At 51.8% G+C, this 14716-nt stretch overlaps 3 protein-coding genes across 6 annotated transcripts in view; 2 read left to right on the top strand and 1 right to left on the bottom strand.

The window, feature by feature from the left end:
- The window catches only part of LOC132004946 (IgGFc-binding protein-like), a 29306-nt gene extending 24138 nt beyond the window's left edge, over positions 1-5168 (top strand). Inside the window, exons 17-19 of the mRNA XM_059381612.1 lie at positions 1099-1494; positions 4594-4883; positions 5014-5168. Of these exons, the coding sequence (XP_059237595.1) occupies positions 1099-1494; positions 4594-4883; positions 5014-5059 (732 nt within the window). The 3' untranslated portion in view covers positions 5060-5168. The remainder of the gene's footprint in view (positions 1-1098; positions 1495-4593; positions 4884-5013) is intronic.
- Positions 5169-5463: 295 nt separating this feature from the next.
- SDHAF1 (succinate dehydrogenase complex assembly factor 1) lies at positions 5464-6604 on the top strand. The gene has a single exon (XM_059382620.1). The coding sequence runs from the start codon at positions 5592-5594 to the stop codon at positions 5946-5948; it is 357 nt and encodes a 118-aa protein (XP_059238603.1). The 5' UTR covers positions 5464-5591; the 3' UTR covers positions 5949-6604.
- Positions 6605-6701: 97 nt separating this feature from the next.
- Positions 6702-14651, bottom strand: SYNE4 (spectrin repeat containing nuclear envelope family member 4). 4 transcript variants are annotated; one of them, XM_059382609.1, is made up of 9 exons: positions 14389-14651; positions 14159-14292; positions 13813-13963; positions 13222-13365; positions 12820-13014; positions 12499-12747; positions 11507-11620; positions 10738-10793; positions 6702-10644 (listed from the first exon to the last, which is right to left on the bottom strand). In XM_059382609.1, exons 2-9 carry the CDS (start codon positions 14281-14283, stop codon positions 10464-10466), a joined length of 1215 nt encoding a protein of 404 aa, XP_059238592.1. In that variant the 5' UTR covers positions 14284-14292; positions 14389-14651; the 3' UTR covers positions 6702-10463. The 4 variants fall into 4 exon arrangements, with proteins under 4 accessions (XP_059238592.1, XP_059238593.1, XP_059238594.1 ...); XM_059382610.1 differs by having other exon boundaries at positions 12835-13014; XM_059382611.1 differs by having other exon boundaries at positions 13813-13864.
- Between the last annotated feature and the right edge of the window lie 65 nt (positions 14652-14716).

Here is a 14716-nt window from a genome sequence, read left to right as displayed (position 1 = left end):
GCAGAGAGATGGGGTACTCTGATCTGTCTCTGACTGGCCAGGCCTGGGACATGTGCCCAGAGCTGAAGCCAGAGCATAGGTATATCACCTAGGAAACCCCCCAGACTGAAAGTAGGGCTAGTTCCCCAAAGAAAGTGGAAGGCTGTTACCAGAAGACCATGTATGGACCCCAAGCAAGCAAAGTATTCCCTTCAAAGTTTTGCAGCTCTTAAAAGTCCATTCAGGGGGCACCGGGGTGGCTCAGTGGGTTAAAGCTTCTGCCTTCAGCCCCGCACTGGGCTCTCTGCTCGGCAGGGAGCCTGCTTCTCCCTCTCTCTCTGCCTCCCTCTCTGCCTGCCTCTCTGCCTACTTGTGATCTCTGTCTGTCAAATAAATAAATAAAATCTTAAAAAAAAAAAAAAAGTCCTTTCAGAAGAAAGGACTCCCAGGATGGTTGACATAGTTGTCTGGAGATTAGGGGTTACTGGATAGGAAAAAACATGAAGGTTTAAACCCCAGACCACCCTGGAAATGAAGAGATGCCCACACACGGAGGAACAAGGCATAAGGGCTGATAGATCTGCCATTGTGTTTCCACTCCACACTGGCACTGACACTAGCCACACATCAGCATTTGCAGGGAGCTCTTAAGGCTTTTCACACACCAGTGAAAATCATCCTAGATTAAGAGACTTAAAAACCACCATGGTCAAATGCAGTACACAAGGCTTGATTAGATCCTAATTCAAAAAATGTCATTAATAGACATTTAGAGAGACAGTTTGCAGAAACTCACCAAACTTTATTTTTGCCCATCTCATAGAGAAAAAATAGCTCAATGGATTTTTTAGTTTGTATTTGTCTTTCTAGGAGGTTGGGCATCTTTTCAAATGCCTAAGAAACATTTGTATTTCCTTTTCTATTCACTTTCTGAATAGCCTCTGCCCATGTTTTTAGATTGACTTACTGGTCTTTTTTTTTTTTTTTTTTTTCTTTCTAGGAACTCTTTATATGTGAGGGAACTTAGTTCTTCATGATGTATGTTTTACACATATGCTTTATTTGTTGATACTCCCAATGGTTTTTTGAATCCGATTTTGAGTCTGTCTGTCTCTGCAGGTTGGGGAATCTCTGGTCCTACCTGGCTGCCAGGAACGCTGTATGTGCTTGCGTGGTCAAGGCCTCCAGTGCCAGCCCTTTTCCTGCCCACAGGGCACAGGCTGCATCCTGGATGGGGGTGTGCGGTCCTGTGAAACTGGGGAGGGTGCTACATGCCACCTCGAGCCGGGGGGCCACTTCACCACCTTTGATGGCTTTAGTGGGCTCACACCCATGCCTGTTACATCCTGTGCGTATGAACTAGCCACAGTGGTGGGTTCCAGAACTGAGGATCCTGACTGGTTCCATGTCATTGCTGACTTCCTGCCCTGTCCTGGCTGCACTACTCGCAAACCACGAGTGATCATCGGCTTCAGGGATGGCTGTGCAGCTGTGGGAGCCAATCAAGAGATATGGGTAAGGGACTTGCTCAATTCTAGCCAAGACTCTTTTGTAACCTGGCACTGATCCCTGGGGCCTTTTGATCCTTAAGTGGCCTTCCATAGCCTTTTGACATAGAACTGTCCCATCACCCTGATCTCACATTGACCTCCGTTGGCTAAATGTCTTTGTCCTGATCTCCCGTGACCCTCTAGACCCCACATAAACTTCACCTTGGACTTCTCAGGATCCATTGACTCCCCCTTGACCCTCTAGATCCCACATAAACATTACCCTGGAGTTCTCAGGACCCACTGACTCCCCCTTAACTCAAGTCCTGCTGAACTCCTGGCAACCATTGACTGAGAGATCAGAGCTCTAATGGGGGAAGCCCAGGCAGAATGATCAGGGCTGGGGTGGGGAAACCACAGGGAAGCAGTGGAAGCCCAGAGGAGGCACCCTCAGTTTAGGAGACCAGTGAAGGAAAGTGACAAATGAGCTGAGACCTGATATTAGGCTGGGGGAGAGAGCAGGGAGGAGTATTACAGAACAAGGCCAGGGAAAAGGAGGGACCATATTTGGGGAATGGTGGTAAAAATCAACTCTTGAGTTTAAAATAGCCCACTAAATGTCCATGGAGTTAGTACCAAGGAGGTCGTTAGCGATTTAAGAAATCGTGGCAAAGGGATGTCTGGATGACTCAGGTCATGATCCCGAGATCCTGGGATCGAGTCCCATATCAGGCTCCCTGCTCTGCAGGGAGCCCGCTTCTCCCTCTGCCTCTGCGTCTGTCTCTCATGAATAAATAAAATCTTTTTTAAAATCACAGCAGGGGAATAGCTCCTGGATTGCAGGTTTGAGTAATAGCAGGAACAGACAACTCTTGACAAATTGCAAACTCGCCTTGTCAAACAGATGAGAATAGAGCTAAGCCAGGGAGAGGCAGAGGGTAAGGGTACCTTAGAACTGATTAACTGCTAGGATTTTGTGATGGGAGAAACTTGGGGATGTTTAATTGCTGATAGGAAGAAGCCAGACAAGGAGGGGTTGGAAATCCAGCTGAGAGAGATGCCAGGGAGGAGGGCACCTAGCTCTCCTAAGGAACACAGAAGCAGGGGAGCAGTAGAATTTGAACTGGGCAGGCAAAATGGTTAGTATTTATAAGAGGAAAAGGAACCTGAAACCCCATGCTGAGAAGCAGAGCACAGCTGTGCAGTGGAGGCTAATTGCCAATGGGAAAACAGTCCAGCAAGAGAACAGCTGGGGTGTCTGCTACAAGCTGGCAGGTAAGCTAAGCCAGAGCCTTTAGTTAAAGGATCGAGACCCTGATTGTGTGTCTCCTAACCTTCTAATGTAACTATGGGTGAGTGAGTGACTCAACCTCTCAATACCTTTGTTTGCTCAACCACAAAAAAACAGTACTTACCACATAGCGTAGCCGTGAGGATTCCTGCAAAGTACGTGGCATATACTAAGGGCTCAGTAAGTAGAAGCTGTGACTGTTCTTTGGGGCACCTGGCTGGCTCATTCTGAAGGGCTTGAAACTCTTGATCTTGGGGTCATGAGTTCGAGCCCCACTTTGGGTGCAGAGACTACTTAAAATAAACTTAAACTTAACTTAAATAAACTTAGGGGCACCTGGGTGACTCAGTTGGTTAAGCAGCTGCCTTTGGCTCAGGTCATGATCTCAGGGACCTGGGATCGAGCCCCAGGTCAGGCTCCCTGCTTTTCCCTCTCCATCTACCTCTCCCCCTGCTTGTGGTTGCACTCTCTCTCTCAAATAAATCAAATCCTTAAAAAAAAAAAAAAAAGCAAATAAACTTAAAAAAAACTTTTAAAGCTGTGATTGCTCTTGCAACCACTTTTATATTATTAATGGAGACACGGTACATATAGCTGAATGGTTAAGAATACAGGTTATGAGGGGCGCCTGGGTGGCTCATTTGGGAAGCCTGCCTTTCCCTCTCCCACTCCCCCTGCTTGTGTTCCCGCTCTCGCTGTGTCTCTCAGTCAAATAAATAAATTCAAAAAAAAAAAAGAGTACAGGTCATGAAATCAGACCCCTTTGGTTCAAAACTGCTCTGCCACTTACCAGCTATATGAGCCTGGGCAAGCTGTGTTAATTCTCTGGGCCTCAGGTTTCTAATCAGTAAAAGGCAAGAGGCATATAGGCATACAGTACTGATCTACTTTATCAGAGTGTTAGTGAGGATTTAATATCAGTTAAATGCTTTAATATTGGGTGCCTGGGTGGCTCCTTGGTTTGGGTATCTGCAATCAGCTCAGGTCATGATCCCAGGACTCCCCTGGGTGGGGGGGGGGGGGTCTGCTTCTCCCTCTGACCCTCCCCTCTCTCTCAGGCTTTCTCTCTCTCACTCTCAAATAAATAAAATCCTTCAAAAAATAAATACTTTAGGGATGCCTGGGTGGCTCCATCAGTTAACTGGGTGCCTTTGGCTTAGGTCATGATCCCAGGGTCCTGGGATTGAGTCCCACATATCAGGCTCTTGCTCAGTGGGGAGCCTGCTTCTCCCTCTTCCCCTCCCCTGGATCACATAAAGCGCTCTTCCTCTCTCTCTCTCAAATAAATAAATAAAATCTTTAAAAAATGAATAAATAATATATCATTAATTACATAAAATATAAATTAGGTGACAATATGTTTAAATATCAATTGTATCATATACTGCTAATGTACTGTCTTACATTATCTTATAAAATAAACACTAGAGCACTTAGAATAATGCCTGACACAGAGTATGCGTAAACAGTTACTAGATTATGAAGACACAGGTGAGAGAGATGCGACAGCTTCCTAAGGCTTTTTCTCTAAAACTCCGTTTTAGGAAAGAGTTTATTATGGATATTTCAAGCATCACAAGAGAAGAGAGAGTGGTGTTATAAAACCCTGTTACAGTTACAAATATTTTGCCATTCTTGCTTTCATCTTTTCCTCCCACTCTTTTTGTTTTGTTCGTGCTGGAGGATTTTTAAAGGAAATCCCAGACCTTACTCCTCTCGCGAAGACCTGGATTTGCATTTCTGATAGCGTAGCAGGATTCACCCCGGTTTCTGAGCCGCACCTTGGGATTCAAACTCTAATCCCCGCCCCTGACCCGCCTCCCCAATCTACAGGTAAACGGACAACCCGCGCGGCTCCCAGTTCGAGTGTGCAGGGGCGTGGTCGCACGCTGGGCTGAGGGCTCCCAGGTTATCATTGAGAGGTCCCCCACGCTGCGGGTGCTAGTGGGGCCGGAAGGGGCCGTGGCCCTACGGGCCTCCCCGGCGCTCCAAGGACGCCTCCGAGCAGCCTGCGGGGACTACAACGGAATCGCAGCCGACGATCTGATACTCCCAGGAGGACTCCGGGGTGCCAGCCTAACCGACGTGTTCCAGGCGTGCCGGGCTCGGGGCTTCAACAACTGGTGAGGACTTGCCCTTCTCCTGCCCTGGTACTTGACTCACATCGGCAGAGGGCGCGATTAGCGCAACTCCCTGCACCCTAGGCAGCCTTTGGGGCACTCGGAGCCCACACCTGTCTCTGTCATCCCACAGCACGGAGAAGCTTGTTACTCCAACCTTGACACAACACTTCGCCTGACGCCGACCCTCTGGTGTCCCCGTGACTGGGACCTCCTGACACACACCTGCCCTTGGGATGGGAACCCACGAACCTCCCCGAGATTGTTTTAATAAATAACATGACCAAATCTGCTTGTGCCTATATCTTCTTCCCAGTGCGCCCGCGCCCTGGGGGGGCACAAAGATTCCAACCTCTAGGTTCCCCGTCTCCCAGGACCCCAAGAGTAAGGTCGGGATCCTGTCTCCTCCCGACTCAAAATCTGAGTTGGAGCCCCTGACAACCCCCACCTTCGTGTTCCCAAACCCGCAGTCCTCTCAAGGACAAAGATTCCTTGCGGAGCAGGCCTAGGAACCAGCAATTCCGCCCCTGAGCCGCAACATTATGACGTAACTGCATCGACAGCCAATGGGAGAGCAAAGCAGGAGGCGGAGGTTTTGGAGGGCGGGGGCCGGAAGTTCCCGTCGCCGGGCACAGCCGCTTTTCTGAAAGGTACCGCTGCGCGGCTGTTTGTAGGACGTTGCCTGCGTGCGCCCTCAGTCCAGCTGCTGCCATGAGCCGCCCCAGCCGGCTGCAGAGGCAAGTTTTGAGCTTGTACCGCGAGCTGCTGCGCGCCGGGCGCGGGAAGCCGGGCGTCGAGGCGCGAGTTCGGGCCGAGTTCCGGCAGCACGCCTGCTTGCCGCGCTCCGACGTGCTGCGGATCGAGTACCTGTACCGCCGCGGGCGGCGCCAGCTGCAGCTATTACGCTCCGGCCACGCCACGGCCATGGGTGCCTTCGTGCGTCTGCGGGGTCCAACTGAGGAGGCCAGCGGCTCGGGGGCCCCAGGGACCCAGCCTGACAATGCTGGTGGTCCGAGGAACCCCCTCAACAGCACGGGGTCACCAGAGAACCCTCTCGATGGGCGGTGACGGGCCGAGCAGCTCACCCGGTAGCACAGGGGAACCGAGGACCCGCCGGACTGCGTGGGGGAACCGGGGAACCCATCTGACGGAGGGTGAGATGTCTTGAGAAGACCAGCTGGGTGGATTGGGGGTGTCGGAGAGCCCTCCTAGCGACGTGGGGTCCTAGAAACCCCCATGAGGGATGCTGAGAGATTCCTGACCTTGCCCGATCCATGATAACGGGTCGAACTTCCCCATTAGGGTTTGGGGCGGCTTGGTTGCCGGCTGGCTGAACTGTGACAAGCTGAGAGCTACTTACCTGAACGCTTGGGGAGCCAGGACGCCCGCCCTTGGACAGAAAGAGACACCTTTCTCTTGACCCCAGGCTCCCCTATCTTGTATGTAACTCTGAGAAGAGCATACTTTTTGCTGAGAAGTTTGGGAAGATACCCTGATGGATGGTGAGAAGCCCCGAAACCCCCTTTGGAAAACTATCTTCCCATTAATTGCGGCATACTAGGACCTGGGAGGAAGGGGCTGGGGTATCTTACCCCCCATCTGATCAACTAAAGACCCCTCAAGACCTATACTTGGTGATTCTAAAGGGGAGCCCTGACTTCTGTGCCCTTCTCTCAGGACTGTTGGGAAAAAAGAAGAATAAAATCGGGGCTGAGATTACTTTCCTGCTGGTGGTCTCAAAAATTTCACATGTTTGGAGATTTTTGAAAGGGCCCTCACCAAGAAGTGACCCTCTGGGAGGAATAGGTGTGGAGAGCTGTCTCTTCCTCTCTGGAGCCCTCTAGACTAGCAGATTGTTTGAAAGCAGCCTAGTTCTTGCACCTGGGCAGCTCCTTGAGACCCACCCTGATTTGACCCCAAAGAAACCTCAGTTGACTCCTTCATAGAAGGTAACAAGGTAGGAGAGAAAATGGTGGCGCTGGGGAGGCCTAGCTGGTAACCCCGAGGCAGTGCTAGGGACCTCAAACGTGGCTAAATGAGTCCAGCCTCAGCTACAAGGCCCTGGGGCAGGGGCAGGGGAGATGGGCTCATAAACCCCAGACATACTTCCTCCATATCCCTGTATTAATCTTCCCTAGACATTCTCTGGGGTACTGCACTTTGCAGCACTGAACTCTGTTCGCATCCATGTCAGTTACATAAATGGAAAGAGTGGAAAGCAGATGAATTCTTAGCAAATGCGGTTGGGAAGAGGAGGAGACCCTTAGGAAAGAAACCCAGACTTCCGACTAAAGAGAGGCTAGACAGAGGAGAAACATGACTCTGCTCTAATCCCCATGGGCGTCGCAGGTGCACAAAGAGTTATAAAGTGGAATTGAAATTTGAAGAGTTATAAGGAGTTTCCCAGGTGCTGGGTTGGGCTTCTAAGTGGGAGGACCAGTGTGGACAAAGTTCTGGAGGGGACAAAGGGCAGAAATGCAGGATTCCAGCTGGGGCTTGGAGTGCCCCAGAGCACAGGCTGTGTGGTTTGCACACATGGCTTCTGCCTCAGCTATCTTGGCTTGCTCATCTCTCTCCAGCCTCGGTTTTTTTGTTTTTGTTTTTGTTTTTCCATCTGGATGTTCTTGTTAATCCTGGCCTGACTCCATCTCAGTAAAAGCCCAAGCCTTGAAAGTGGCTAATGGAGTCCTACCTATCCAGCCCCACAGCACTCCCCTCTCCCTCTTGCTTCCTCCTGGCTCCAAGGATTTGAGTCCTAAGAAGCTCCATGATGGGAGTTTCTGGTAGGGCTGTAGGCAGTGAACAAGTCCCCACTGGGGCTGGGTGACCTGAGTCAGGAGGGGAGACATTCTACCCAGGTGCTATAGATGACTAGAGTTTCTGTGGTAGAGAGAATGAGGGAAGGGAGTGCCTGATTGGAGGGAGGAGGTTGTAGGTCATTGGTGATGAAGAGCAGGAACCCTCGTACTGCAATTCCTGGGTTTGGATCCCAATCCCAGCATTCACTGATTTTATGATCCTGGGCCTGTGATTTAACTAACCTCTTTGGTCCTCGTATCCTTATCTGTGAAATTGGGCATCGTAATAGGGCCTCCCTCATGTGGCTGTTAGGATACAGTGGATTAAGTGCTGTGGCAGCAGGTGATGTCCCAGCTTCATGACCTCTTGCCTACTTGGGTCCACTTGGGGCTGAAGAAGTGGGTTCCCAGGAGACGGCCAGCTTCCTGCCCTGAGCAGCTGTCCCAAGGGGCCAAACCGGTGACCATATACGTGCATGAGGTGAGCCAGTGGAGCCTTGGGGACATCTGGGAAAATCACAGTACCTGAGGAGGAGCCACTAGCCACACCAGCAAGTTACACCACTCTTTTTTTTTTTTTTTTTTTTTTTTAAGTAATCTCTACACCCAACGTGAGGTGAGGTTCAAACGTACAACCCCAAGATTAAGAGTCATATGCTCTACTGAGCCAGCCAGGCACTCGATGTTACCATCACTCTGGCTCAGCTCCCTCCCTCAGACAGCACTGGACCATCCTGAGTATGAATGATGTGGGGGAATGACTAGGATTTTCTTGACATCATGAAAGTATTGTGATTCGATACCAAAACAATCCCGATATGGAGATGTTCCATGAATTGCTCACGAGTAAAAGGATATGAGGTCTAGGATTGGCTTCAATGTAATCTAGGGAGAGGGGAGTAGGTGCCTGGGAGAATTAAAGAGGATTAGCTCTGAGTTGATAATGACTGGAGCTCACGATGAGTCCATGAAGACTTGTAATGCTGTCCCTTCTTCTTTGGTAATTCAAAAAGTATCCGAATTGAAGCTGGGAAAACAAAACAAACTCAGCCTAACTCAGATCAGAAGTCCTCACTGTGGTCCACAAGGCCTCACCTGATCTGGCCCCATCACCTCTCACCTCACCACCTTCCATGCTCCCCCCTCCCACTCATGCTCCAGCCACACCGGCCTTCCCGCTTGCCTGGCACACTTCTACCTCAGGGCCTTTGCACTTTGCACTTTCTTCCTGGAACACTCTTCTGCCAGGTCTGCACTGTCCAATATCTGAGAGCGACCTGAGATTTGAGTATTTGAAATGTGATTCGGGGCCATCTGGCTAGCTCAGCTAAAAGAGCAGGTGACTCTGGATCTTGGGGTCCTGAGTTCAAGCCCTATGTTGGGTGTAGAGAAAACTTAAGTAAATAATCTTTTAAAAATGTGATTAGGGGAAAAAAATGTAACTAGGGACTAAGGAATTGTGAAAAATTTTATAAATGTTTTTTGACTGCCTCTGTTCCCCTTGAGAGCCTCAGTTTCCTGTTCTGTTAAGTGGGGACACACCATCGGGTGGTCGTGAGCATTACAGAATAAAGATGTGTTTAGTGCACATCCAGGTGCCTGGCACAAGGTTCCTGCCTCTGTTCTTGAGTCTAGTCCTGTTTCTTTTGTCCTGACTACATAAACTCGGAGGAGAGGATGAGCTCAGACACCTGAGGCTGAGGACTGGAATTCAGGACTGAGCCCTGGCAATTTAGCTTGGTGTCATCAAGACCCCAGGGAAGGGGAATGTTATGGTCCTACACCAGGGAAGGCCAGCCTGGGAGTACTTGTATAGAGTACCTGTATGCATGCCAGACAGGGGTTGTAGCAGGTGTCGGCAGCTAGCCCACATCACCTGCATCCTTCTGGTACATACCTTGAGCTTCCAGGGGCAGGCACCTGCGCCTCTTTGCCTGGGGAGCCTTGACAGGCAGGAGAAGTGGGATGTGCTGGGGAGTTCGCATCTCCAGAACAGTCCCTAACTGATGAGATACGGGAGCTGGTACATAAATGTCACAACTTCTTCACCCTTTGGGTGGAACTACTCTGATTGTGTTCCAGACTCTCCAAGGGGCCCCTAGTGGAAGAGAACCCCAGATGCCCAGCAACCAGCTCATTAATTGCCTTTCCTGGCTCACTCCCCCACTCCCCTATCAATCTGCCTAGGGGGATCACCCCTCCAATAAACTACTTGTGCTTGAGTCTTTGTCTCAGGGCTGGGGGATCCCCATTAAGATGGGGTGATTTGTTCTGTGTTGTACACTCAAAGCAAAGGAATCTGCTGAGGGGGCCGTCTTGGACAGATACATCAGAGCTGTATCCCAAATTCTGAACTCAAACACTCAATATCCTCACACATTCTGCTGTGGTCTGAATGTCTGTGTCCCCTCAAGATTCATATGCTGAGATCCTAACCCCCAATGTGATAGTATTAGGAGGTGAAGCCTTCAGGAAGGGATTAGGTCATGATGGTGGAGTCCTCATGGAAGGATCTTTTAGAGCCCTTAGGAAAGAGAGCTCCCTGCCCCTTCTGCCATGTGAGGAGACAGCGAGAAGGTAACCATCTGTAAAGCAAGTAGCAGCCCTCAGCAGATACCCAATCTGCTGGCACCTTGATCTTGGACTTCCCAGCCTCCAGAATGGTGAGGAAACAAGCTCCTACTGTTTATAAGCCATCCGGCCTGTGATTTTGTTACAGCAGACCACGCGGACTAAGACACATCTTTGACAGTGACTGTTTATTACATGTATCTGGGCTACGTACTCAGATTGGAGGAGGACCATTGACATAGCTGAGCACCAGGTAAGGTGTCCCGGCCAGTCGGGCAGAAGAGCAGCAAGACCCCCCTGATGGTGGCAGGAGCAACGTGGCACCCACCAGGAGAAGGAAGAGGAGGAGGAGGAGGAGGAGGATCAGCGAGTGCCCGGATGCAGGAGGAGGGGCTCTGTGAAGGGAGACGGGGTGTTAAGTGCATGGTGCGCTGCCACTGTAAGCCCTGTACCCCCACACCCCCAGACCCATCTCCCAGGTATCTCACCCAGGGTCTACCTCCAACATCACGCCCTGGAGATTGGGAGATGCTCGCTTCTTGTCCTAAGAGGGGACAGCAGCCAGCAGCAGAATGGATGGAAGTAACACTTAGTCTGGACTCTTCCTTCCTACTACAGACCTACAGAGCTGAGCTTTTTTTCCCTCCTGGCACCCCCTGAACCCTCAGGACCCAACCCACATGGGCTTGGAATATCTCCAAGTGGGGTTGTTATCTGTGCCTGCCCTCCATCCAATCTTCCTTTTCCTGATAATGGTGGCTCAATGTACAGGGGATGGAGGGCATCCTGTCTTCCCCTCTCAGGTCTTCGGACTCTGGAGTAGCTGACCCACACAACTCCCACTTCCAAGATTGGGCATGTGAGCTGGATCTGGCCAATGAGAGCACTCCATTGGCTTGCCACTGTGATTGCTTCCGGGTACAGGTCATGACCCAAGCTGGCCAAGTGGGAGTCAGCCCTGGGACTTTGCCGCCAGTAGGTCAGTGGCACTCTGCTTCTCCTTAGGTGGGTGAACCAGTGGGACGTGAGTGTTTAGCTGGGGCCGCCATAAGCTGAGAAGGCGACCACCTTGGAGAAGAGCCCAAGAGAGGGAAGGACTGAGCCCTAATAGCATCCAGATCTTTTCAGCAGCACGCGGACTTTTCACTTACATGAAAAAATAGCATCCCTTTCTCTTGTGTAATTCAATTTGGGTTAGGTTTCTGTCACTTACCATCATGATACCCAACAGATAGCCCTGGCTGAGGACCTGCTCACCTGAGACTTCCGGAGCAGGGAACGTCTTCGTTGACCTGCCAAGTGTTTCCAGTGGCTGAAGCCCGACATGAGCATGTCTTGTGGGGAAACTGAGGTGTGGGGTCCTTGGGAGAACTAGGGACAGACACAAAGTTGCACAAGAGCCAAGATAGGCTTGTCACAGATGAGATTCTGGGGATGAAAAAGATCTCGAGAAGCAAGGAAGAGAGGGGCAGAACCGAAGATATCAAGAGAAAAGAGACATTATTTATTCATTAATTCAACAAATATTTAATGAGTATCTATTACATGCCAGGCACTGTTCTAGAATCTGTACACAGGCAAAGTCCTAGCGTCCATAGAGCTTATTCCAGCAGAGAGACCACACATGAAGAAATAAATGTACAATGTCAAGATGTGGTAACTGCTGTTAGGAAATAAAGAGGTTAAGCACTGATCATGTATGGAAGTCAGGGCAGGCTTCTCTGAAGAGGTGACATTTGGGAGGGGTGCCTAGCTGGCTCTGTTGGTAGAGCACGTGACTTGATCTCAGGGTTGTGAGTTCGAGACCCACGTTGGGCATAAAGCTCAGTTAAAAAAAAATGTTTTTTTTTTAAATAAAAAAAGGTGACATTTGTGGAGTGACTGGAATGAAATGAGGCGATGAGGGGGCATGAGTCTGGGGACTTTTGAGATCGTGAATTTGGGATGTTTGAAGAACCAGGAGACTAACGTGGCTGCAGAGGGGAGAGTGAGGGAGAGCGGAGGAAATGAAGAAGTGCAGATAGAGACCATAAGAGGAAACAGAGGTAAAGAAGACACAGAAACCAAGAGAGGCAGGGGGAGGGAGGGAGGGAGGAGGACAACAGTGAAATAGCAAGAGAGAGACACTGAGAAAGACTGAGGGAGAGACAGAGCCACAAAGACCCCCTTGAAAGGGAAGTACCCTGATAAGAAACAAAGAGGTATCCCAAAGGTGCCTGTGGGGGAGGGGATCCCCCAACTGCTCTCACCTCAAGGCCTTGTCCCCTGCCCTGGGGGCCTCTGTGACCACACAGCTCACAGGGAGCTCCTGGTGTCCAGGCTGTCTTTTGCCACAAGGGCCTGAGGCCTCCAACATCCCCTGCCGGGTCCCACTCCAACTCTGCGGGAGTGGGGTAGCTACTGGGTGTCCAGGGCCCCCAGATCCCACCAGGTCCTGGCCCATCCAAGTCCCCCTCGACTTCCAAGTCCTGATCCAGTGGGCTGGCCTCCTCAAATACCTGGTCAGAAGACAGAGTTATGGGGGCTGTGGAATCGGTACCTGGGGCGGGGACTGCCAGGGCAGGCCATACCAGGCTAGAGCTGACCAGCTGGGCCTGCAGCCACCACAGTCGCCTAAAGATGCTGCTTCGGTGGGCTCTGAGGGCTCTCAGGACCTGCTCCAGGGATGCCCGGGCCTGAGGTTCACTCCGCTGTGCCAGCCCCTCACCAAACGCCAGGAGGGCATCTATGCGTTCAGCTGCCCCACGGAGGTCTGCCTGGAGCGCCTGGGGACACAAGGTTAGACACCACCCCTCACCCATATCCCCCCACACCAGGAGCACGCGAGATCTGGGACCTGGAGTTATGTCCCTTCTCATCTTTCCTACCCGGGCATCTGGAATGTGGAATAAACCCATTTCCCACCCCAGGAAGTTTGCACCCATTCCTGAGGCCCTGCCCACCCTCCCACATCTTGGCCTCCCACTGCCCACCTGCAGCTGGCCCATCCTACTCTGGGCTGATGCCCAGGGCCCCAGGCCTCGCTCCAGGTCCTGCAGCCGGAGGCCCAGCCCCAACAGGCATAGGGCTAGGCTGTCCTGCTCAGCCTCCAATACCTCCTGGCCAGAGCTGAGGTGCTGGGGAATACAGGAGACTGGGTTAGGGTCAGGGGCTAACCAAGACCTTGCCCCTACTCCCAATGCCACCCCTCTGCTGTCCTTCCATCCAGTGTCCATCTCTGGGTCTGCACCAGAGCAGCTCCCTCCCTGGTGGAACCAGGCCTGAAGACCTCTAAGTTCAAAGCCTCCAGGTTTCCAAGGCTCCTAAAATTGTGGACAGTTGGGGTCTGGGGACCTGGACAGGGAGGGGTGATCGTGCTGGATATCTCCACAAGGAATGGGACTGCTCCTGGGTCAATGATAAAACAATTCTCTCCCAGTTGGTAAAATCATGAAAATCATTTTCTAGAGCATCTCTACCCCCCTCACAGATGCCCAATGCTTTCCCAGAATCATCTCATCCCCAGATTCTGGGGGAGAGGAAGTGGGGGGCTGGCACAAGGGGCCTGGATCACCTCAGCTTACCTCACAGTGTTTGGCCGCTGCTGCGTCCTCACTGGAAGTGGGTGCTGGCAATCTGAGGGGACCAGCAGCAGGCTCAGTGCCCCCCAACCCACCCTGGAGGTGTTGGGGAGGGTCCAAGGAGTCTTGCCCCAGTTTCTGGGCCTGGTCTGGTCTGGGAGGTATGAAGCATTGACAGGCCTCTGGGTGAGTCTAGGTGCCCGTTATCCACCCTACCCTACCCCTGGCCGCAGTTCCCTCTGCCACATCCCTAGGTGATCATAGCCACAGTACCTCGTAGCCTCAAAATGCCTCTGCTTTTCTGCCCCCACCCTTTTGGGACCCCAGTTGCAAAAGCCCTAGCCCCTACCTGAGTCTCTCCTCAGAAGCGGGGCAGAGGGTGAATCCACCAATGTCCGGCTCCCTGGGGGCTCCAGGGGGGTGGTTGAGGGGCTCTGAGGGGGGTCTAGGCCCCAGAGGTGGAGGCAGGGCCATAGCTGGGAGCTGGGGATAGAGTCAGTGAGGATCCCCAGTGAGAGCCCTTTTCCTGGCCAGGGGTATCCCCCCCCCCCCCCCCCCGACCCCCCCAGTAGGACTTACCAGGCCTGAGACAGCCAGAGGCCCAGGGGCAGGCTCACCTCCACCTTCTAACCAGCAGAACCTGGACCAGCTGGTAATCTGAGGCCTAGCTCAGATGACAGCAGCACCGTTTAACTCCTTCCTCCCCAGCCGCCAGTTAGCTGAACCTCCCAGGCTCACCCCATTCAACGCACCTAAGGAGTTTCCAGATAGAACCCTGACCCCTCCAGAGCCCTGGATTCTGCCCCATTTAGGGACCATATATCTGACCCCAGAACCCACACCATCCAAGGTCCCTGACACAGTGCCCCTCAGGAATCCACGCATCTGACCCCCGCCCCAATCCAAA

This window comes from Mustela nigripes, chromosome 17 (assembly GCF_022355385.1).
Source record: "Mustela nigripes isolate SB6536 chromosome 17, MUSNIG.SB6536, whole genome shotgun sequence".
Lineage (NCBI taxonomy): Eukaryota > Metazoa > Chordata > Mammalia > Carnivora > Mustelidae > Mustela > Mustela nigripes.
Note: the sequence above shows the minus strand (reverse complement) of the source record. Positions and strands in the feature narration are given on the sequence as shown.